The sequence below is a fragment of the Solanum verrucosum genome, unplaced genomic scaffold (genome assembly GCF_900185275.1).
Source record: "Solanum verrucosum unplaced genomic scaffold, falcon-dt-bn FXZP01000235.1, whole genome shotgun sequence".
NCBI lineage: Eukaryota > Viridiplantae > Streptophyta > Magnoliopsida > Solanales > Solanaceae > Solanum > Solanum verrucosum.
This window is the reverse complement of record NW_026019948.1, coordinates 3393889-3418096: the sequence shown is the minus strand read 5'-3', so window position 1 is coordinate 3418096 and position 24208 is coordinate 3393889. Positions and strand designations below refer to the sequence as shown.

At 33.7% G+C, this 24208-nt stretch overlaps 1 protein-coding gene across 1 annotated transcript; it reads right to left on the bottom strand.

Moving 5' to 3' along the window:
• Positions 1 to 213: 213 nt before the first annotated feature.
• LOC125813231 (uncharacterized) lies at positions 214 to 13042 on the bottom strand. The gene is made up of 15 exons (XM_049492715.1): positions 12931 to 13042; positions 12748 to 12825; positions 8570 to 8653; positions 8293 to 8463; positions 8078 to 8146; positions 7856 to 7982; positions 7079 to 7151; positions 6835 to 6951; positions 5840 to 5959; positions 5692 to 5710; positions 2714 to 2795; positions 2259 to 2566; positions 1358 to 1473; positions 1183 to 1276; positions 214 to 557 (listed from the first exon to the last, which is right to left on the bottom strand). The coding sequence occupies exons 1-15, from the start codon at positions 13021 to 13023 to the stop codon at positions 489 to 491; spliced, it is 1620 nt and encodes a 539-aa protein (XP_049348672.1). The 5' UTR covers positions 13024 to 13042; the 3' UTR covers positions 214 to 488.
• Between the last annotated feature and the right edge of the window lie 11166 nt (positions 13043 to 24208).

Genomic DNA, 24208 nt, shown 5'->3' with positions numbered 1-24208 from the left:
TATGTTGACACCCAAATCAATATTTTTGAAGCTTGTTAACTCGCTGACGCTAGCCATTTAACCTTCCTCCTACGTCAACCCCACGTTAAAAAGATACTAAAGCAATCTTAAAATCAACTAGAGCGGAAAGAAAAAGCACAAACTGTCATATCGAGAATCTCCTCAAACAAAATATGATTCTAAACAACGCAACTCCCAAATCCAAAATATTAGAGGTATTAATTACACAATATAAACAGAAACAATTCTGAACTTCAATATGAAATTATGTCACAAAATCTACAAAAACACGCAATAAAATGGCAGCTAATGTAAGTAGGGACTCAGTAATATAGGGTTACAAGTGCAGTACCAAATGAAGAGGAAAAAGGTGGAGAGGGAGAAGTCGGTTATCCAATTTAAATACCAAATGAGGAGGAAAAGGGTGGAGAGGAGAAGTCGGTCATGCGATTCAAAGACCGTATTCTTTTTGAAGTGCCAGTTGGTATCTATTTGGTTTGTTGCTTCGGCCCATCAGGATTATTTCCCAGGTACTGACCGAGCACATTTTCAAATGCCTGTAATGTCATGATAAGCAAGGATAAGTTATTGTAGTCTTCCTCGTGATACAATGACTATGACTAATGACTATAACTCGAATGAAGAAAATCCAGCCTTAACAGTTGGCATTGACATCACATACTAATACATAAGTAAGAGAAAAATGAAGTTGACGCTAGGAAAAGAAGACATTTTGCTTCATGCAGTATGTTCAAGTACATAAATAAATATCACACACATGAATAGAACCAAATCAAATAAAACAACTTAGGAGCCCTGCAGTTTAACTGATCTAAAACAGAGTATGGTATTTGTTGAAAGCCTATTAAATAACTCAAAGAACCCTAGTACAACCCTCCTTGAGCACTTAGGACACTTTGGGCTAGAGATTAAGTAGACTGATCATCTGTCAAATGTTTCTACCACCAGTTCAACAATGATATTTATTCATATCATTATAGAGAAAAAACAGCATATAAAAGAAGAAATATAAATTCCATTCCTTTCACCAGGAAATACGGATACCAGCTTAATAATCAAAATTACAGACTGCATGTAAAGTTGAATATCTTCTCAAAAGAAAAATGTAAGAGTTGAATAGCAGATAAGTAGCACATAACCATAAGGCTTTAATAGACGCACCTGACGAGCAAATAACTCCTTGCCATTCAGAAGTACATCCATAGCCGCAGACTGGTCATCAAACACGCCATAAAAGATCTGGTAGAATTGGTTCCTGTATACATCAAAGTTAACTGGGATATTAAAAGCAATAGAAATTTTCTAGTCCACGGAAATGCATGTGGATGAAACGTACTGGTCGTCTCCTGAAATTAGCTGATCCATCTCTTCAAATTTTCGAGTGAGGATTTCCGATCCAACAGGAGTGAGTGCATGCAATACTAAGGCCTCTAATGTTCTTGGAAAATGGTTCTGGAAATGAGAAGGAACCTCATTAAAGCAATGAAAGGGGAAAAAGTAACTACCACGGAAGAGCTGAATGGATTGAGATGAATAACGCATTGAGAAACTCTTAATAAAACAACAGGCTGACTAGAAAAAACAAAGTGGTCTCAGGGAAAAAGGAGCAAGATAAAACAAACCATGATAAAACAAATCGCATAATCCAAAAATTTGTCCAACCTCCCAGATGCTAAAGCATTTGAGGGATAAGGCTCACTTACTCAAGTATTGGCATAAAATATTTGTCCAATATAGCTAAAGAAAGATTCCACCAATTTTGATTTTAATACACTGGGGATTCCACCCTACAAATGTGGGAACTTTAGGACCAAACCCATAGAAAGGTTATGAAACAGGATGCAGCAACATTTAAGCTTGCAAAAATGTCAACAATAGAACTTAACTTATAGCATTGGATACTATTGCATGCTAATGAAACAGATTGAATCACAATTTAACAGGAAATGGTAGCATAAGTCAAATAACCAATAATCATACATTTTCCAATAAGATGTTTCTACCTTTACAAGGCTCCCCCCAAATTTCAACCCCAAAGGAACAGAACAGTATCTTAACCTTTTTGTCTTACTCAGTTGGACTATAGGCTATAGCATATACATCTCCTTTGGTAATTAAAAGATGCAGAGAAAACATCAATAAAGTCGGGTCGAAAGGAAAGAGAAGAAGCTAAGATTAATAATACAGGGCCCAAGATAACCAAGATTCATCGAAACTATTGTTAAGAATGAACTCACCGCCATTGCAAGAAAGACACTGTGGATTCCAAGTGGATGAAGAGTCAAAATAAGATTAGCAACTGGATCACCGCTGGTGCTACATGAGTCCTCTTTTCTTTTATTCGTCTCATCATTCTCCCCAGCAGATGAATTATCTGTAGATTCCGTCAGCTTGCTTGGATTGAGACGGTTATGAACCAATAAAATAAGTTCACTCAGAGACTGTGATGCACATGGTTCCAAATCTTGCAGCATCACTTTCGACTTAAGCTCATCTTTTGAACTTCTGTCGCCACAATTCGTGCTGATTCCTTGGTGTACATGATCTAGTGAAAAGAAGAACAGTACTTAGAACACATGAATGGCATACAGGCGTCAAAACGTTTCCCCTATACAGGTATTAAAGAAGACCCAAAATTGAAAACTGTATATCAGTGAATACTCGAAACTGGCAAATAGAGAAAATGATTTACCTCTATATGCATTATTAGGCCGGGAAGTAGTACAAGTCATAGTTTTATCCATACTACTTGAAGGAAAATGCAGCATCTTATTCTGCCCTGGTCACCAAAGAGGGAGAGATGAAAATAATCATGTATATACTTTTTTTGAACTTGAGAAAAAAACGATGATAATCACGTATATACTTATTATCCAACAATATGGTAAATCCATCTTTTTTTTTTGATAAAGTTAAAGTTGCAATATGGTAAATCCATCTTTTTGCATTAATGTTTAACAATTCAGACCAATTAAAAGTACAACCAAAATTTTTGCTAAGAAAGCTGCCTATGATAATACTACATCAATTGTTTTGAAGTTGAAAGAACTGTTTTCCTTAATCCATCTTAATTGTAGTCTTTATCAGCCTCTAGCATCACCAACTGCATTCAATGTTACCAAACAGTTCTTCCTCACTTGAAAATTTCTTGGTGTTTGTTAGATTCCCATATTACTAGAAGATATTGGTTGTAATCTCTTTATATGGTTTGAGAAGTTCTCATCTCTTTATATGGTTGTGTTAGGCAGGATCAATAACACGGTCTCAAAGTCAGTCATCCCACATGTTTGGTTAGCAAATGTTGAGCTCCCATGTTATGTCATTCATGCTCCAGATGTTCGGCCCCGTGCGTGCGATAGGGTATTACAGTCCCACATTGTTCAGGGTATTGATTGTGATCTCTTAATATGATCTTGACGCCGCCTCATCATATAGCTTTTTGGACTGAATTAGGCCCATATTTGAACTTTCTTAGCAACGTCAATACTCAATATACACGTCTAAAGACTATTATCTGCCATGTTATCTCAAATCACCCATCAACTATCTTATAACAATTCATCAAAGCTTTCTTTTGCTTATCCTATCCTCATCACATTATGCACTTCATGTTTATCAAGATGGATCTTTAATGCTTGAATGTTTCTTTGAAGTCTTAACCACCAAAATACCAAGTTCTGGTTTTATTTATTCCTTTGTTTGACCAACAGGTCATTGGAATTAGTCGATGAACGGCTTTAGTTTATTACTTCTCAATTTCAACCGATTTAATCAAACAATATATGGTGCTTGCCATCTCTTTTCATGGCAATCCAATCATTGAACATGAACGTATGTTTCAAACATAAAGACATATGATTTCATCTAATTCTGAAATGACATACTCACCATCCTAGAAATGATGTACAGAAACATCTTGACATGTCAGAACACATGGATAATACACACACCCTAGCAAACCCAGCCCAACCATCCTCCAATGACCCCCTCCCCCCTCCCTCCAGCAGCACCCAGCCATTTTTTACCAATTCAAACCATTCAACCCGCTTGAAACATCTCCAGATCCAGATCCAATACAAAATTTAGCATGACAAAACAAATCAGCTCATCCACCACAATATTCGAGCATCACCCAACAACGAATAATACAGTACTCTACTACTAAGTTGCATGGACTCTTCACTTTCAATGCCGCACCCGTGTCGGATTCTCCAAAAATACACTACTTTTGGAGAATCCGACATGCACCAGTTGACATTTTTGAAGAGTTCGAGCAACATAGCTCTACTAGACCTGCTCAAACAACGATAAAGCCCCTTAGCCCTCATTTGCAGCGATTGTCAAAGGTGAATCTGCCTGAGACAAAGATGGTGAAAAATAGGAGGAATTTTTGGAGTCAAATCCCACTGAAGGAGACAACAAAAATAGCACCTCATCTTCGAGGCCCTAATGAGAACAGATATAAAACCAAGCAAAGGGATAACGAAAAGGAAGAAAAGAAGCAGATTGCTGACGGAAAGAAACAAGAAAATGCAGAGAAGAGGAGATCAACTGCAAGAAAAGAAGGTAAAGGTAAAGAGGTTGCAGCCTAATTTTTATGAAAGGTTGCTGCAACCTTACTAAATTTAGTTAAGCAAACAATGATGTGTGTTGTGTACTGGAGTAGAGGACGTTAGTTGGATGTCAGGGAAAATGTGGAGGGAAAGTAAGGCATTAAAAGAAACAAACTCCAACAATTAGAGGATTTCAATTATCCCTTTTTCGTAAAATTAGATGGTCTTCCTGAACGGGCCTTTTATTTGTAGGTAACACAGACGGAGCGAACCATGAAGGTAATGAAGTTACAAATGAAGAGCAATTTGAAGAAGGACCTTTAATCTATATATTGACCCCTAATCGAATTGTTTGGGATTCAGAAGTGGAAGAAATTGTATTATCTACTAAAAATGGTCAAATTGGCATATAAGCTAGCTGAGACACATCATATGATATAATAGACAAAATGCCAGTGAGACAACTGACAAAAATGAGATAAATCTCCGGGCAACGAAATCGAATCAAAGCAATGTTTAATGATATGTGCCAGTTTATGTGGAGGATGGTGAATACAAGCAAGGTTTCGTTTGGTGAGTTAGGTGAAATCCCAAAATGCCCTATTTTTATAACCTAAGTTCCACGGACTCTTCACTTTTGATGCCGCACCCGTGTCGGATTCTCCAAAAATACACTACTTTTGGAGAATCCGACATGCACCAGTTGACATTTTTGAATTTTTGAAGAGTCTGAGCAACATGGTTTATAACAGCAAGGGTATTTTTTGTTTGGCAACTTCTACAGGAGTACATAGTCAAGTGAAAGTCAATAGTTGAGGGGAAAATTTGGACCTCTTCCTTTATTATAAATAATAAAAATACTTCTTGAAAAAGGTTCAAACTTTTAGATGATGATGTACTACTCACAAGTTAATACACAATAAATGCATGTATAGTTCCCAGATTTGAGTCTCATCGTCATCCATTGTCAAAGAATTCTCATGTACTTAGACTAAAGCAAAATAATTTGTGTCGCACATGAAGGGACGCGATAAAGACCAATATATGTGTTACTACAATAATAAACTTTTGAATTCACATAATTCAAAAATGATGAATAGAGATTAGAAAAACTAACCATTTCCTTATCAGTCAATCTTCAGTTTCCAACGTAAAGGTGAAAGAGCACCAATGAGCATAATTATTAGTCTATTGTTCTTTGAAATAATACAGAAGAGCCAAAAATAGATCTGATCAATGTAGGAGATGAGGGGGACAAAACTTACCTTTTCAATATTCTACGCAGATAATATGCATCCATATGCTCCAACATGCCAGATATTGTCATGGACCGCCACCAAAAGTTGACAGCGATGGTTAAAACTTCGCTATCCACTTGATGAAACCTAGAATATCAACGCTAATGACTAGGTATGTTCAACAATTGATAAAGAAAGAGGAGAAAGCTAAAATGCTGCAACACAACTACATATACACATCATCCAGAATGAGTTGATAGATCTAGTGACCAACATCTAAAGACATTTGGTTCCTTCTCAAAAACAAACAAAAAACATCTGAAACATATGGTTACATTGGAGAGTTTCCCACAGTATACATTGCTTCCATCTCCAACAATTGTGTAAAGAAATAATACATCTCTTTCGAAGAACCAAATTCATTCTAAGATTTCAGTAGTCTACCAGAAATCCAGATGTAACTATTGGAATAATTTACAGAACACACTGAAAAGCAATGAGGAACATTCAGTGCAACTTATGCTTCTGTAGGAAAGCACTCCAATAGAATTACTACTCCAGTACTTTCAAGTTCAACCATATAGTACTGTTGATATATCATTTTTTAATTGACAGAATAAGTAGGTACAAAGTACAAACTACAAATTGGAACCTTAGAACATACAGACACAAAAATCTAAGGAAGCACTAAACAGAAAAATTATCCAAAATGAGTAATCTACAATTAGAGCATACACTACACAAGTTATTATCTTGTGAATTGTGTCAGAATTGTATGTTTTCTGCACCAGAAATTCAAAGGTCCCAATTTTGGCCTCAGAACTTATGCCATGGACTTACCTAGATGAACATTTCCTTCCCTAGACCAGTTAAGACCATAGAGGATAAATACTTCTTTAATGATATAATCCATAGAGAAATGCAGACTTACAATATTCAGAGAGAAGGGGAAAAGACCAAAAGAAAAACATATCATGCATATTTATTATTTAAGCAACAAACAAGACAGGGTAATATCTTACCATCCTTCAGGAATGAACAGGGCATCACCAGCATGAAGAACAACCTTTTGCGAAAAGTCACTTAGGCATGTCGCCCTTGGATAGAGTGAAAGATCTGGTTCTTCTAAAGTAACAGAGCTGCAAGGAAACAAAGAATGGAAGTAGTAAATTGGCATGTATATCATCCATGTTATGAGCTTATGGCTAATCCAAAAATGAAAAGAGCACAAAAAGTACGTAAGATTACATATAGGAAATGAAATACCTGTGGTTTGAAGCCTCCCCATACAGAGGTAGTGGATATAAGTAAGGAGTTGCAGAAGGTGGCCATAAAGTAACTGCCAACCAAATAAAACTTTTGAGTAAGTTTAAATAATCCAACAATTTCCCCGGAAGGCGGAGTAGTTGATATACAAAACAGACAAGTGGGAAAAAAAACAGTTCATTGCTAATGGATCATAACCAGATATAATGGAAACTGATAATTGTGGTAGCTCCTGCTAGTAATTGTACCAAGTAGGTCAGAACAAACAGGCTGAGGCATCCTTTATTTTGGATAAATTGATAGACATCAAAACAAAACCAAATACATTAAAACTGACAATTGTGGTAGCTCCTACTAGTACTTCTGTACTTGTAACTAGCAGGCAAGACCAAATAGCCAGAGGTAATCCATTAGTAATGGATAACAAATATAAGGACCCATTATCTTCCTCATCTTCATTTTATCTTTAAAACTACAATCTGTGACTACCAGAAATCAAAGCTAGCACAGAATATTCCACCAAGAAGTAAACTGCCATAGCTAATCTTTCCTTCCCAAGCATCAAGACTCAGAGGAGAGAGAGAGAGAGAGAGAAAGAGACAGGCAGACAGAAAAAGGAAACAGAATACTCAAAACGATGTACAACTTTCTATCTATCTGGTGTTGTTCGGTCACTCTAAATGTACAGTGATGGAATTGGTCCCACAATCTCCCACAAGAAAGAATACCATAGCATGATAATGAACCTTTTTCCTGTAAAATACAGAAATATCTAACCTTCCTTGCATCCAGAGACTATACATAAGAGGTTGTGGTGTGGATCGTAGTGTGTGCTGGATCTAGCCTTCATGCTGTTCATCCACAAATTAACAGAAGACAGGCTTTTGGTCTCCAAAGGTACAGGCTGCAAGGTAGAGCTTTAAATGTCAGTTAAATAGAAATACTACACCCAGAAAGAAAAGGGTTGATCAGGCAGAGGGAATGCATTCATTCTCACACCGTTTGAATATCTTCTCCAAGGCACTCCAGTTGCATGTGTTCATTTTTCTCAAAATTCAGAATTGGAACCTGAACACGAAAAGATTTTATCCAGGATTAGTAGCATTTCTCTAGAAAGAAAGAAATGAGACTACTCAGTCATCATCAGGGAAAGATATTAAAAGAACACAAGCCATTGGCTTGTCCCAATATCCTATCGTCAACAAAATTATCACCTGTGCTAAATAAAATTGCTGAGGAGCTTCTCCAAAATGTAAATCAGTTTGCTCAGTGTCAGATACTACAAGACTATGCTTCTGAGATTCCAAAAAATCATCTCGCCTTCCATCCCTATTCTTCAATAGGCCCAAGCAATATCTGATAAAGGTAGAGAAGCTCAATGGGACCTGAAATGGAGGGAGATATATGTTAAAGGTCCAGCTGAACAAAATAATTCTAGAGTATGAAGTTTGCATTTCATGCTCTTGAACTATCTCAAAACAAAAAAGTTACCCTTTCATGGCTTCTAATATCACCATAAAAGACTGGTGCAGATCTGGACAGCATAGCTTCCACAGCTACTGAGCCTACACGTTCCTACATAAGTAAATGGAAGTTTCATAGAGAACACATCAATCACTCGTCTTAGAAATATATGTGGAGTAAATGAATTTCATAAATACTTCTTTTCATTCACATGATTGTGTTTTACTGTCCTGTACCAAAACTGTGTGAGCATGGAATCCAGTTAAAGTCACATAAAACGTTATGTGAAAGTTTTAAACCCTATCAGATAATTGTAAGCGTCGCTAGCATCTGCTTCATGAATCTCAAAGGCAGAAAGATTTATTTTTTTTTGTTTTGATAATGTAGAAGTTCAAGTAATTACCTTTCAGGAAAACAGAAAGTGATTAAGAACACTCCTCTTCTTTTTTTTTTGAAATTGGCAAAATGTTATATTCATCAGCACCCAGATTAAGAACATTCCTTCTTCCAACTTATTGTACATTTGAGGCATCTAGCACATCCAAACAGATTATTGCAGAAGAGAATGAAAGACTTTAAGCACCCGAGGGTGTCGCCTATTGGTCAATGAAGTGGGCTGAGAACCATGACATAAGTTCAATTCCTAGCAGAGACAAAAAAAGACTGGGTGGTTTCTCTGGTACCTGTGTTGATGGGAGGTAGCAGATTACCTATGGAATAGTTGAGGTGCCCACAGGCTGGCCCAAATACCACAGTTATCAAGAAAAAAGGACTTTCTTCTCAAAAAAAAAGAAATATGGAAGACTTTAGATTTGCTAGGTGAGACCAGGCTAGATGACTTTATATCATCCTCGTCATCCTAACCGCCGATAGAGAAAAGAAGCACAGATAGCTCCCTAGATAAGAATATGTTAGACAAAGAAGCAAAACCCATACCAGAAGGGTGATAACAAATAGCACAAAGAAGCTCCTCTACGATGCAAATGAATCATTTATCTTTCACTCTTTCAGCATTAACTGTTCGAAAATGCCTTTAAAAGTCTATCTCTTAGCTTCTTCTAATCACTACTCTAATTGAATGTTGTTCTTTTTTAAATTTGCTCCAACAATTCTTGCTTAATTAACTGTGGATAGGATCAATTTAAGCATTTAACGTTCCTATCTGCAAGAACCTGACGGGGAGGAAGTAAATATAAGTCAGCACGTTCATGTGAAAGAGGCAAGTGAAGAGGCTTCCACCTCCCACAGCACTGTTGCTTTGCAAGAATACTGTGGGAAGTGCTTATCAGTTGGTGGGGAATCAGCTCCCAACTTTAGGGAGTGTTTCAAGTGTCAAGGGACCAAACCAAACAGAAACAGATCAAGGAGGGCTATCGGGCATGCTATCTTTTAAACGACAGGGACCGAACTGAGAGCACAGGAGAAGGGTGTTCAATGACGGGAAAATTTGTATGAACAGATAAAATCAGTTTTTTAGTCCTTTGGCTAGTTTAGCAGCACGAGGCAAGTTTCAACCTGTATAAAGATTTGATGGGTTTCATAGAATCCCTCCATAGTCCTGGCATCATCTCAAGTAAGTTAAGTCTTTGAACAGATAAAATCAGCTTTTTATTCCTTTGGCTAGTTTAGCAGAACGAGGCAAGTCTCAACCTATATTAAGATTTGATGGGCTTCATAGAATCCCTCAATAGTCCTGGCATCATCTCAAGTAAGTTAAGTCTTTACGAAGAACAGTGACTTACTTAATTCAGATTTGATATATTCCAAGTTTTCCTCCTTTACATGTATGTGAGTCTTTCGTTTGGTGTAACTTCATGTTATAGACATCGGATATACTTTCATTATAAAGACCTTTAGACAGAGTTGAGGAGGAGGAGACGATATGCTATATTTCTGCAATCCGAATCTTGTGTAGGTCTTTGAGAATATAACTTAAAATTATCAATTAAAAAAAATAATTAGCTTTCAATCCGATCACTTGTTTCTGGACACTAATGCTCTCGAGCTTCTCTACATTTCCACCTATACTTTATGAGTGAAATGAAAGAGGAATCAGCTCATTATTCAACTAAGCGAACAGGCAGGTTCCCCGTACTTCAACTTTAGTGCATTTGTAATTGTAAGAGAAAGAGATAGCTTGAGAGAAGTTCAAAGTTATTTGAGAATGTTAAATTTTATATGGATTTAGGAACAAGGCAGTTACTTCTCCTTTTGTGTTCTAGTTTTTCTAGTTTTTCAATTATTAATTATTGGTTTTGTACAACAAGGCCAGATGCTAAAAGCTAATAACTGATTTCACTTGCATAAACAATAGATCAAACAACAAAAGAAGTTGATGTTTTCACAATTCATATTAAGTCTTGAAAACTTCATTGGTGGCAAACAATTTCAGTTTCAATGATTTGCAACTATAATATTTATACCTCCAAATGTCATTTTATACCCATATTATAGCTTAGTTCTACAATAAATTCTATTGTATTCTCATGATTTATTAGTGATTTAGTCCACGAACTAACATATGTGAATATATCTATTGTGTGGGATGAATTTGTGTTTGAATGAGCTAAAATTGGAGACAAAGGAGTTAATCTTGAAGATGGAATGCATTGGAGTTGAAGCTAGAGCTAATGGATGAATGGAAAGTGATGAAAAATCAAGAAATTAGAAGTTGAAGGAAGAAACTGCATTTCAGTGGACCAAGTCCGTGCCACGGACTTGGAACAGAAACTCGAAGATTTCCTGTGAAGGCAAGGTCCACGATAAGAACATGCCACAGACTTGGCACACATCGGAAATAACTCCTATTCTACTACAAAATAGAACACTTATGTGATATTTTAATCATTCGATACTTGGTGGAAACCTCTTGGACAAGTTGGGGAAGTTATTTAGGGTTCTTTCTTGCCTTTTTACATTATTTTAGTTCTCTTCAATCTATACAATTGTTATTCGAATCAGTAGCGGCTAGAACCCTCGTTTCTAGGATTGAGGCAATGAAACATGATTGTATAACATTGTTTTGAGTTCGTTATTGTGGTTTATCATTATTGGCTGTTCTTATGTTCGTGTTCTTACTACTTTAATGATTAGCTATCATTAGAGTAAATCTATAAACCTTTTGTGACGGAATCTTAGTTAGAAAGAAGGACATAAGGAATTAGTTCTACTTTCTAACTAAAATTAGGGATAGATTCGCGCAAAGGATACGGATATACCTAGATCGCCCCATTTGGTTCAAATACGGGAAGATAACTTCATGCACGGGAATTGGTTGGCCTTTCACACTCAATGCTGTAGTTAGGCGTCCAATTGTGGTAGAAGGTTAGAGGCTCGGGAGACCATAACCATATTATCAACCCCATGAATCAACAACTAGGATAGGTAAACCAACAAAGAAACTTAGTGTTATACATGATTGTGAAGTACGCCTTGACCTCGAAATTCCCCTCTCATTGTTGACAACCCAAGTACTTACGTCCTCTCTCAATTTACTTCACGTTAGAAGTTACAGCACATCAACTGTCTTTCGGTTATGATCACACTTGTTCATCTTAATAGTTTAACTTGAGTTAGTTATTTGCTAAGGAATCTTGTCCCTGTGGGTTCGACATCCGGTTCCTGAAAAAAGTCACTATATTACTTGTATGACTACGTATACTTGCGTGTGCGTTTGGAGGCAACAACATGTTCCCCGTACTTCAACTTTAGTTCATTTGTAATTGTAAGAGAAAGTGATAGCTTGAGAGAAGTTCAAAGTTATTTGAGAAGGTTACATTGTATATGGACATTAGGAACAAGGCAGATACTTCTACTTTTGTGTTCTATTTTTCTAGTTTTTCAATTATTAGTTACTCCATTAGTTTTGTACAACAAGGCCAGATGCTAAAAGCTACTAACTAATTTCACTTGCCATAAACAATAGATCAAACAACAACGGAAGTTGATGTTTTCTCAATTCATATTAGGAATTGAAAACTTCATTGGTGGCAAACAATTTCAGTTTCAATAATTTGCAATTACATGCAAATTCTAGACCTCAACGCCAGCAGTAAGAAATTTCGTGTAAATTCCAACAGTCCTCCTCATTTTCTTTTTGTTTCTATTCATCATACTTATTTTTTAGTTAGCTTAATAATTTGAACAGAATCAGGCATCATTTAATAGCATAAGTTGCAAAGCAACGAAACAAGAGAAAAGAATACCTGCAAGTAGATTAGGCCACCGTCCGACGGGTTCCATTTTGAGAAAGCCTTCCAATTCTTTATACATCCTTTGAAGACCTAAACCAAAGAGAAACAAACAAAAAAATGATGAGCACACCAACATAAACAAATTTATGTGTTCATATAGTGCGATATGCATATTTTCTAAGTTAGAGAAGTCACTGCTGGAACGTTTTTGGGTTCAATTTGAGAAGAGAATATCTCCGGTGACGGAATCTCGGTAAATGTGTGAATTCGCAAATTTTCTTCCACCATTGTTACTACACTGGTGCTCTGCTCTTGCAACAGAAGAAAAGAATGAAAAAAACGATGTTTCCCTTCCTTACAGTCAAGGGAAATAATACTCGCTGCTTGATGTTTACGTGGAGTGGACTGAAACATGCGGTACAATGGCTTTGGAAAGAATTTACGAAGCCCAACAGCGTTGAATTTTGAGAAATATACGGCCCAGAACGCTCGGCCACGGGCCATCTAGTAAGAGCGGAGAGCCTGTTGTTTTTTTGGGAAATTATACGAAATGAATTATGTAATATAGCTATAATTTTGATTATTTTTAATTGGTAACTATAGTTTGGCAAAATTTTGATATTATGTTTTCTAATTGTATAAATTCAGAATTTGTATAATTCAGTTTCTATAAATACAGAATTTGTATATGCTTACACTAGTTATTTGTAAATGATTTATGAAAAAATTAAAATAAATTACCTTGTTTGTATACTTTAAAGCGAAATATGCAAACGGAGTTCTGAAATATTCCAAAATGTATAAATACAATTTTTGTAGATATTTACCATGTTTGTATATTCACAAGCGAAATATACAAATGGGCAAGCGAAATATACAAACGGGAAAGCGAAATAAACAAATTGCAGCCTCCATAGCAAACAGAACTATAGTTATGGATGGCAAGTACTGAAACTATAACTATAACGTCTTATTATGTCTATTATCTTTGCTACTTCTGAAATTTTCTCTTGTTTATTGGGTAATTACATCAAATGACCATTCGGTCAATTTGATTAAAAAATGGTTAATTTCTTCTCCACCTTCGTTGTTGTCGTCGTGCCAAATTCTTCTTTCAATTTTTCTTCTTCTTTTCAAAAATTCAATGTACTGCAAACGTGAATCATTTTGAGTGAATTATATATCAACAAACTCGAAACATCGAGAGGATTTCATATCTAAATTTTGAGATTGTTTAGAGGTGATTTTGAGTTGATCGAGATTGAATAGTCGGTGTATATTGCATGTATACTCAGTGCATATTTCATGTATAGTTAAGTTATATTCAGCTTTTTGAGTTTATCATAACTAGTGGTGTCAAATGGGCGGGTTGGATTGAAATTTGTGATATTAAAATGTATTGAAATAGAACTGGTTTGGGTTATGACCCGCCCAAAATTACTTTGGGCTCAAATGAGCTAAAAATCGGGTTGGGTCATGACCCGCCCAATTTGACCCGCCTAATCTCAGTCATTTTAATATATTGTTAATTACTTTTTATAATCACAATTTGAATTTCAACTCAAAAAAAAATGTTACAAATGGATAGATAAATCTCAAAAGATATAAATAGATAGTAATGCATACCTTAAATGTGAGAATATACCTAACACTTATTCAAATAAAGAATTTTAAAACAGGTTGAAATTTAATATTAAATTGGGCTCAAATGAAGAGTAATTTAAAATGGGTTAAAACTTGAATGAGTTGGGATTAAGCCTAATTCAAATTATCTTTGAGCCCAACCCATAAAATTCTGGACAGGTTAACTATATTTGGCTCATTTTGACACTTAAATCATAATGTGTAGTCGGTGTATAACTCATGTTAGGTAAGCTATATTTGTATAGTTAGTGTATGCTTTCTATGACTTTTAGCAAGCTATATTGTATAGTCATTGTATATTTCCTATGATTTTTAGCTTCTTCTTTTTTATGTAAATAAGACAATTGTATTTGTTGTAAACTAATTACTTTAGTCTATATATTTGAAACTACCCCTTTGTTTTTTTTCTTAAGTTAGAAATCCTAACTTATGGCTTTCGGCTTATTTGAGGAACTTTCAAAAACACATTATAATTTGGGATTAGTTAAAGATGTATAGCTATAGTTTTCTTAATTACAATTCGTGACTACATGTTAGGAGGATGAGAGAGGTGAGAGAGATTCGGAGAGGGAGGAGAGAGGCGAGCAAGATATGAGAGGAAAGAGGCGAGCAAGATACAAGAGAGAGATACAATAGATTTATATATATGATCGATAATTGTATCACAGATACAATTGATTTGTATTAATAATATAATTGTACCGTAACCTAGCTATATGTTAGAAGGAAGAGAGATGGGTGAAATTGGGAGAGGGGGGAGACAGACGAGCAAGATATAATAGATTTGTATATCTGATCAATAATTATATATTTAATCAATAATTGTATCACAAATACAATTGATACCTTTGATTTGTATCAATGAAAACATTTGTATCAAAAACTAATGTATTTGTTGATACAAATAAGTTGTATCAAGTGTATTAACGATTACAATTTATTCAATTAATGCAATTGTATCAAGTTATATCATGTTCAAGTGTATTAACGAAATACAATTTTTTTATAAACAGAGACAATTTGCATCAACGAATACAATTGTATCAATGTTGTATTTCGTAACAAATTATTTTTGTAATATGCATGTGTTTTGTACCATTTGTAGCATTGCAAGACACCATTTGTATTTTTAAAATTTAAATCATAATCAAGGATCTCTATCATTGAAATATCTCATTTGTATTTTGTATTACTTAAAATGATATGTATAGTTGATAATTACCATTTGTATTTGTATCATTGATCGTTACAATTTAATTAATATCACTGACCGTTGTCATTGGTATTTGTATCACAACGAAGAGGAGGCGAGAGAAAGAGGATAAAGAGAGGAGAGAGGCGAGAAAGAGAGTGTCGAGAGAAAGAGGAGAGGCGAGTGAGAGAATGCAGAGAGAGGGGAGAGACGAGAGAGTGCTATAAAATCATAACTATAACTATGGGTTGTAATTCTTTTAAACTATAGTTATGTATAATAAATATATATCATAGGTTTATCTTACTATGTATTTTTAAAAAAAAAATCATTTTAGCTTAAAATCAAGTGATTATAAGCATTTTTAAAATTCATCCAAACACTAAAAAAGTCCTTAAAAGATATATCAGCTTTAAAACACTTAAATAAATCAATCCAAGCAGGATCTAAGTTACATATTTGATTGGTTGGTGCTAAAAATAATGGGTTTCTTACTTAAATATACAAGCAACAAAAAATATATTCGACAAAATGATCGCATGTATATATAATGTCTCGATATTTTATAAATAGTGTACAAGCGTGTGTATATATATATATATAATGTATAATTATGTATCAGATAGGTATATATTTTCATATACATTATTTATACAATATTTATACATTGCAACAATTCATCTTTCTCAACCAATTGATTTTTTTTCAATCCCAACCAAAATTAATATCAGCATAACTAATCTCGACATTAGCAATACACCTTATTCAAATTCTATTTACACACTTTACCAGATGGCCCCTTGTAACTTCACTTCATTTTCGATCAATCAAATCAATTAGAGCAAAGTATATAAATAATAGTCAAACATGGGCTCTATTGTGACATTTATTTTAGAAAATTGTTTGAGTTTTTAATGGAAAATTCGCATATAGCCACTTAAAATAACTTAATTATGCTATATAGTTATAGTTTGTTAATTACGATTCGTAGCAAGAGGGAGGAGAGAGGCGAGTGAGATTGAGAGATGGGTGAGAGAGACGAACGAGATTGGGAGAGGGAGTAGAGAGGCGACTGAGAGAGGGCAGAAAGTGGAGAGACTATATATATATATATATTAGTTAGATAATTGTATATATGTAACTAGTATGTATATGTATCAATGATTGTATTTGTATATTTGCATACAATTTGTACATGTATACAATTGAATCGTGTTCAAACATTTGTATTTGTATATCCAGTCTCTCGCGCTTTATATAAACACAAATTATACATTTGTATTTGTAGAATTTTTGTTTGTATAAAGCAATAAAGAGAGACAGAAGAGAACTAGGCAATGAGATATTTGTATTTGTATAATTATAAATGTATAGGGTGGAGAGATATGTATTTGTATATCAATTCTCTCTCGCTTTATGCAAACACAAACTGTAGATTTGTATTTGTATAAATTGTGTTTGTATAAAGTGAGATAGAGAATGGCAGAAGAGAGGGTAGAGAGAGAGATTGGGCTGGGAGAGGAGAAATGCGAGAGAGAAATGACTGAAAAATATGAGAGAGGCGAGCAAGATTCCAGAGAGAGTGGAGAGAGGTGAGAGAGAAAGGAAGAAAGGAGAGAGGCGAGAGAGACGAATGTAATTATAGCTAAAAGTAAGTTTTGAATTGTAATTAATGCAAACTATAACTATGTTAGCTAATTAACTAGTATATGTTTGTTTAACCGCGTAATTTTTCCCTCTATTTGTTTTATGTTTTGCTTTTTCCTTATTTGTTTCCTGCTTTTTTTTTTCTTTTTTTTTATTGAGTATATGAATTTGATTTTAAAAGATTTGATAATTAAAAAAAGAGAAATAGTTTAATGAAGTATGTACTTGTATGGGTTTGTAGTATGAATGTTTCTACTTAATACTTTACCAACTGAACCCATAGAACACAATATTTTAAACATTTTTTAAACTTGACATTCTATGTGGCATAAACAATTAAGGAGCGTGTGATATACATATATTAGGAGTGTGAGACCTTGTAAAAAAGGGCTTAATAGTCACATTAAGGCTTTATAAGTTATCTTCTTTCTCTCATTTAACATCATTATTGGACAAATTTGAGTTTTTTATTACCTCTTTCTCGATCTTCTCTCTCCAAATCTCTTTCCCATTTTTTCCATCTTTATACTTCTCTATTTTTTTGCATTTCAATTAGTTTTTTGCTTCAATTTTTGGTGAGTTCCATTGTATTCTTTTTCATCACCATGACACTTAGTTTTTGCTAGAATCCTAGAATGTAATCAAAACCATTAAACATATTATTGAAGGCACGACACTACTACAAAAAATATCATACACTAACATTAGGCACGAAGCAAAGCAAAACCCCTAAAATTTTAAATAAAATTAGTGTAAATCGACTAAAATCTCAAAATCAAACAAAGACACAAATAGAAGATAAAATCCAAACTAAACAACAAATAAATACGAAAATAAGTTGAAAAACTTACATAGATAAGTTGAAAATCGAACAAAACCAACAAGAACACTCAAACAATTTCGTGGGAATGAAGGAAAAGTGGAAAAGAAATGGGTGTCTAGACGAACAACGAGAGAATGAGGATATGAAAAGGTTTTAGTTCTTTTAAGACTATACCCACATCATTTTTTGCATATCATCTTATAATTATTTTTAAAATTATGTGTCAGCGTTTGTGGTACACGCATAACTGAATAGTTAAACAATCATTTTAAAATATTGTGTTTCAATAGGTTTATATATAGGTGCAATTAATAAGAGGTTAAGTAGAAGGGCTCAAAATACAAAAAAACATACAAATACATGGATCCATTAGATCATTTCACCTTGAAAAAATCATGAACAAATTGTTTCATAAAAGATACATAACAATGATTGCAACGGAACAAAGTGGGCGAAGAGAAGAAAAGTAGTGCGCAACGTATAATGCCGGTAAGAAATATGGCTGAATGACCAATTTTTGTAATTAATCATAATTTGATTAAAATTGGGCCTAAAAATTCTTATTTTTATGAGTGTCAGCTTAATTCGTCTAAATTTTGATTTTTTTTTCATTAGACATATAGTCAAAACCTTATCTCTTCTCTTTCACAACCGTCTCTCTTTTATCTCTCACATGATTCACCTTACTACCTCTCACTTTCTTCTCTCTCATTTTGCTCCACTTGTGAATTTTTTAACGATAAGCTTCAAACAATACTAGAATCATACCACAAACATTAATTTGTGTTATTATCAACAAAATAAAAAAAAATCATCTTCCCCTAGTTCGACTTGGTGGGCTTTGAGAGTGTTTTTAAGTGTTATACACACCCATACTTACGTATTTTTTGTTAAGGAGATGCAAAATGAACATATCGAGGAGCAAGATTAAGGTGAACTTCATCGAATGTTACTTCTTCATTCATTACTTGATTATTTTCTTACTTGATTATGCATTCTAACTTTTGTAATCGAATTATGAGTGGCTAAAAGCCCTCTGTCTAAGGTTATGAATATAACTATTTTATTGATTATTTAATGGATATTACCATTCATGTTTTATTTTTTCAGTCTATTTTGTTGCTTGACCACCAATAGAATGAACTAATAATTACTAGTGGAACGATCGAGAGGAGAAGTTAGGAATGGAACATAGGTTAAGGGAAGTAGGATTCGTTTGCGGATGAATTAGTGGCTAGGATGGAAACATACCTAGTTTGCCCTACTTAGCTCAAATGCAAAAATAAAATAAAAAAATTCATTTGAATTGATTTACCACACCCTGACTCAACGATATAATTGTGAGACTATAACTTGGGTAGACGATTAGAGGTTCGAGAGGGCCATGAACATATTATCAACCTTGTGACTCAACAATTAGATAAATATCTTAAATATGCTTAATAACGGTAAATACCTATGATGAAATTACGCTAGTATCATAGTCCTAGGCTATAAAACTATGTGAACCACTCATGCAATATTAAACTTCATTGCTTTACTTGCCTCAGCATAATAATCGCTCTTAAATAAACAACCCAATTTCTTCTGAAATGGGACGATAATTGTTTGCATAATTATAATATTTTAATTAATAGTGTATTAACAACTAAGTCCCTATGGGATCGACAAACCTGATTGTCTAAAAATGAATATTTTATTACTTGCGATCAAGTACACTTTGATGGGAGAACAACAATAGGTTGAGGAAGTATTGAAGAGAGATGATTAGGCAAGACGTGACGATGATGATCAATTGATTGAGGACTTGACCTTAGATAAGAGGTTATGGATGATACAAATACATATAGAAAGTTAGTTAGGTGATTGCGTGGTGTATCACTTATACTTCCATACTATTAGTTGTAGTATTACTGTAATAGTTTCTTGTTATTCGATCTTTGTTATTGTTTTATGTATGTTTTACTTCAATTATCATATTTATTTTTCTGTAGTTATTTTTCATCCATAAGAATACTCTAGCATGCTTTCTTTAGTGTTTTGTCATGACTTCTCCATTTTCATTGCTCTGAATTTTTTTTACTTGAGCCAATGGTCTATCTGAAACAACCTTTCTATCTTCCAAGATAGGGGTGAGGTCATCGTACACTCTACCCTTTCAAACTCTACTTGTGAGATTACCCAGGATAAGTTGTTAGGGGCGGGGTCAAGGTATCGCATCATAATGGATTCACCCGAACCCCATTCGTCGAAAAGTTACACTATATATATATATATAAGGTATTTTTTTTATGTATATAAAGTGGATGTTAAATCCTCTTTGTTTCTTTATGTGTTTATATCTTTATATTTTGAATTTCCTTAGTAACAAACTTGGCTCCACCACAGTATGTTGTTATTGTTGTTGTTGGTAAACATTAATTGTCAATATAAATATATGTTATTTTGTACTGACTCTAATTTTTTGATGATTTAACAAATTTTGGGATCTAATGAGGGACCAGATCCCAGAAGAGTCTTAAGAGTTATATTGAAAAGACAGTTGTCTAAAAGATACAACATACAACACTGTCATACATGCTGTGGTTGGTGCACATCTTTTGCCGAGCAACAAACTCTCAACCAATGACATTGCTCCAAGGGTTTGTGTCCAACTTATATTAGTCTCTTCTCCAATGACACAACTTAAGTTTTTGAATTCTAAAATATTCACAAAGCCCACAAAGCAAAAGCCATTCTTTCAAGAAATATTACTCGAAGAACAACAAAGGGCGTGATAGAGTTATCATCGTTCTTAGATGTCATCTAAGTTTATATTCATATACTTATTATTTGTAGATTTATTCCTGAGTTATAAAATAACTAAATCAGTTTTTTGTCTAAGTCGGATTAACTAGGTTAGTTAGTCAAATCATCTATGTTTTAGTCAAGCCTATTTTCATCATTTGTTTGATGTTCTCTTGGGTAGAATTGCCTTGGAGTGTCACCTAGAGTTAGTTGATGTGTGGGTGGAGTTGAATTGCTGCTTGTTTCTTCTCTTATCTTTGAGATCTGAGTTGATGGCTAGAGTTAGCCTTGGTGTATTGTTGAAGTCTATATTAGCTAGAGTTAGCTAGTGTAGTGCGCAACAAAGTTGTTGCTTAGTTTGATTTGAGTAACAAAGTTGTTACAGTGAGGGGAAAAGGATTAAGAGTTTAGTTCTTAGACTAGAGTCTGTAATCTGAAGCTTTGTTCCTTTGATGATAATAGAGTTGGGTTGAAATCTGAGACAAGTCGTGGTTTTCTTCTTCCTTGAGCAAGGGGGTTTCCACATAAACTCTGGTATTGTTTTTACTTTGAGTTATTTATTTTCTGCACTGTTATTCTGTTGAAGGACTTGGTCCATTGACTAATAGTGACGCCTACATTCTATCAATATATGATAAAAATGGTAACTAATATGATGTTTATCACACGCTAACTATATTAATTGTGTAAAAAAAAAAAAAAAAACTCCGGCAAGGCATGTAATTTAATCATACTCCTAATGTACTACTACAAAAAGACTTTAAGTGCAGTGCAATTCTAGATTAAAAAATAGGAAAAACTGTATGAAATAACAAAATTAATTCAAATTAAATGTTATAGCCATAGTTTATTTTAATTGTAATTCGCAGCAAACATCCTTTTTTTACAATTAGTCATTTTCGGTATACAATTAGTCATTTTATACATTTCGGTATAAAGTGTATAAAATGCGTTTGTGTTTGTATAAAGTGAGAGAAAAGTGTATATACAAATACAAATATATATATTTTCGTCATATACACTTATAATTATACAAATACAGATCTTATTATACAAATTACAATGTATAAATGAATTTATATAAAACTGAACAATTTGTATAAAATTGGAAGTTTGTAGGGAATTATACAAATCAAAAGCTCCATAGCAAATATAAAATTTGTTATGGAGCGTAATTATGCAAACTATAATTATAACATACAAATATAATTTTTATGTTTGATGTAGGTGAAAATTGCTCTAAAAAATATTCGTACAATCAATCACTTCTAAGGTTATTAGATATACATTTTTATGCTATACTTTAGTAATTCAACATTAACAACCTGATAAAAAGGGTAAGTTGGAGTGATAATGTAGGAAAAATCTTTACCTTGATTATCCATATAATTTAAGTCTTTTCTTTAAATTTATTTTAATTTTTAAAAAATATCTTGGGAAAAATCTTTACATTGATTATGCATATAATTTAAGTCTTCTGTTTAATTTTTAAAAAAAATATCTTGCGACTATACTTACGAGTGAACTATTGGTAATAACAAGCAAACAGGACAGAAAAACAAATTAGAAACCACGAAAAATATAACATTGCGAGAAAGATGTTCTTGCACATTAGTAGGGATGGCAATGGGGGGTGGGTTTAAGGCTATGTGGGGCGAAACGGGTTTAAGGTTGTGTGGGGCGCGTCAAATGCGAGGCAGGTTGAAGTGGGTTTTTTAAAAATTAATGTGGGGTAGGGCGGGTTGCGGGTATATGTAATTTTATATGGGTTTAAACTTAATTTTAACTTTTTACATGTTATAAGAGTGATAGAACATTATCTATTAAGATAATTTCATTAAAACTACTAAAATATTCAAGATAATAAATGAAAATGGTTCAATAAAAAATAATACAATTTCTTACATGTTTCCCAATTGACCTCTAAAAAATAAAATTTTAAGTCACTATCCTATTAAATTAATACAACTTAATGAAGAAAAAAAAAATATTTTTATGAATTTCATTTTTTAGTATCAAACATAACTAGAAAAAGAAAATATTAAAAAAAAATTATGCGGGGCGGGATGAGGCGGGTTGAAAAATGAAAAGAGTTATTATATGAGGCGGATTAAAATTTCTGTGGGTTAAGCTCAACTCGCACCGCCCCACCCTAAACCGCCCCATTGTCATCCCTACACATTAGCACAAAATAAGAAATAAATAAATTTTATATATTCTTATATTTGAAAAATAAGTTGGGAGAATTTGACTTTTTTAAGTGCCTATATTAATTATTACAGTCAATTAACGTAATGGAGTTATAAGAGCCAATCATGGGCTAAATTATGGGGTACCTGAATCCATGATTTCATCATAAAACTAGGTACGATATATATTTAGTAAAATTAATACTCATAAAGGAAAACATGATATACCCTCAACTTTGTCATTTAAAGCTGATATACATGGACAAACTCACATAGAGTTCGCCGGATGCTCGAGCACCTATTAATCTTGTATCGAACTATATATATCTATATAGAAATTAAGAAGCATTGGTATAAAATTAACATAGAGCACCTCATAAATAAGTGAATTGATTGGTTCAATGGCTCATGGTGGGTGCTTTAGGTTGTTTTAGTGTTGCTGGGCTGAGTTCAAATCTCACCCTCAACATGTTTATATATATATATATTTTTTTGAACTCCTTTGGTGAAAATTTTCTCCGTCACTATTAAGCTAAGAAAACACTCACAACTTTAAAATCCTAGATTCACCATTGTTGATATACTCCTTGATTCCTCGTTATAAAAGTGGTGCACATATATCTCTACAGTTAAAAAAATGACTCACCTATACCTCTACCGTTAAAGTGGTCACATATACCCTTACCATTACAAAGGTGAAAAATAATAATTTTACACTCTCGTTAGAGGAAAAGGGTATATATGAGCCATTTGTGTAACAATAGAAATATATATGAGCTACTTTCATAACGAGAGTATATCAAATCTAAATAACAAAATTGAAGTATATATTGTAATCTACAATTAACACCCTCTACTAACATTAGCAGTAGTACTAACCTGCCACTTCATTGTAATGATGCATGTTAAATCTTTTTGTACCAAAAAAAAAAAAAACCATTTTCCCTTAATATAATATCATCTCTTGACACCCTAATATTAAAATAAAAAATAAATAAATGATGCATTTGGTAAAATGAGGAGTTGTTTACCTAGAGGTCTAGAAAGTAATTTCCACTCAGTACAATTTTTTTGGCACACATGTGCTACAAATCCCAGATTTGTCATTAGAGCCAACATAATTATTTTAGGTACCAAGCTATCAATAAAAGAAAAAAATAAAACATGAAGAAGGATGCTAATTATAATGTT

Coding starts and splice junctions, on each gene's coding strand:
- LOC125813231 (XM_049492715.1), bottom strand. CDS start 13,023: ATGGTGGAAGAAAATTTGCGAATTCACACATTTACCGAGATTCCGTCA. Junction 2,567..2,713: donor GCCTAATAATGCATATAGAG/GTAAATCATTTT, acceptor TCTTTTCACTAG/ATCATGTACACCAAGGAATC. Junction 558..1,182: donor AGGAGTTATTTGCTCGTCAG/GTGCGTCTATTA, acceptor ATGACATTACAG/GCATTTGAAAATGTGCTCGG.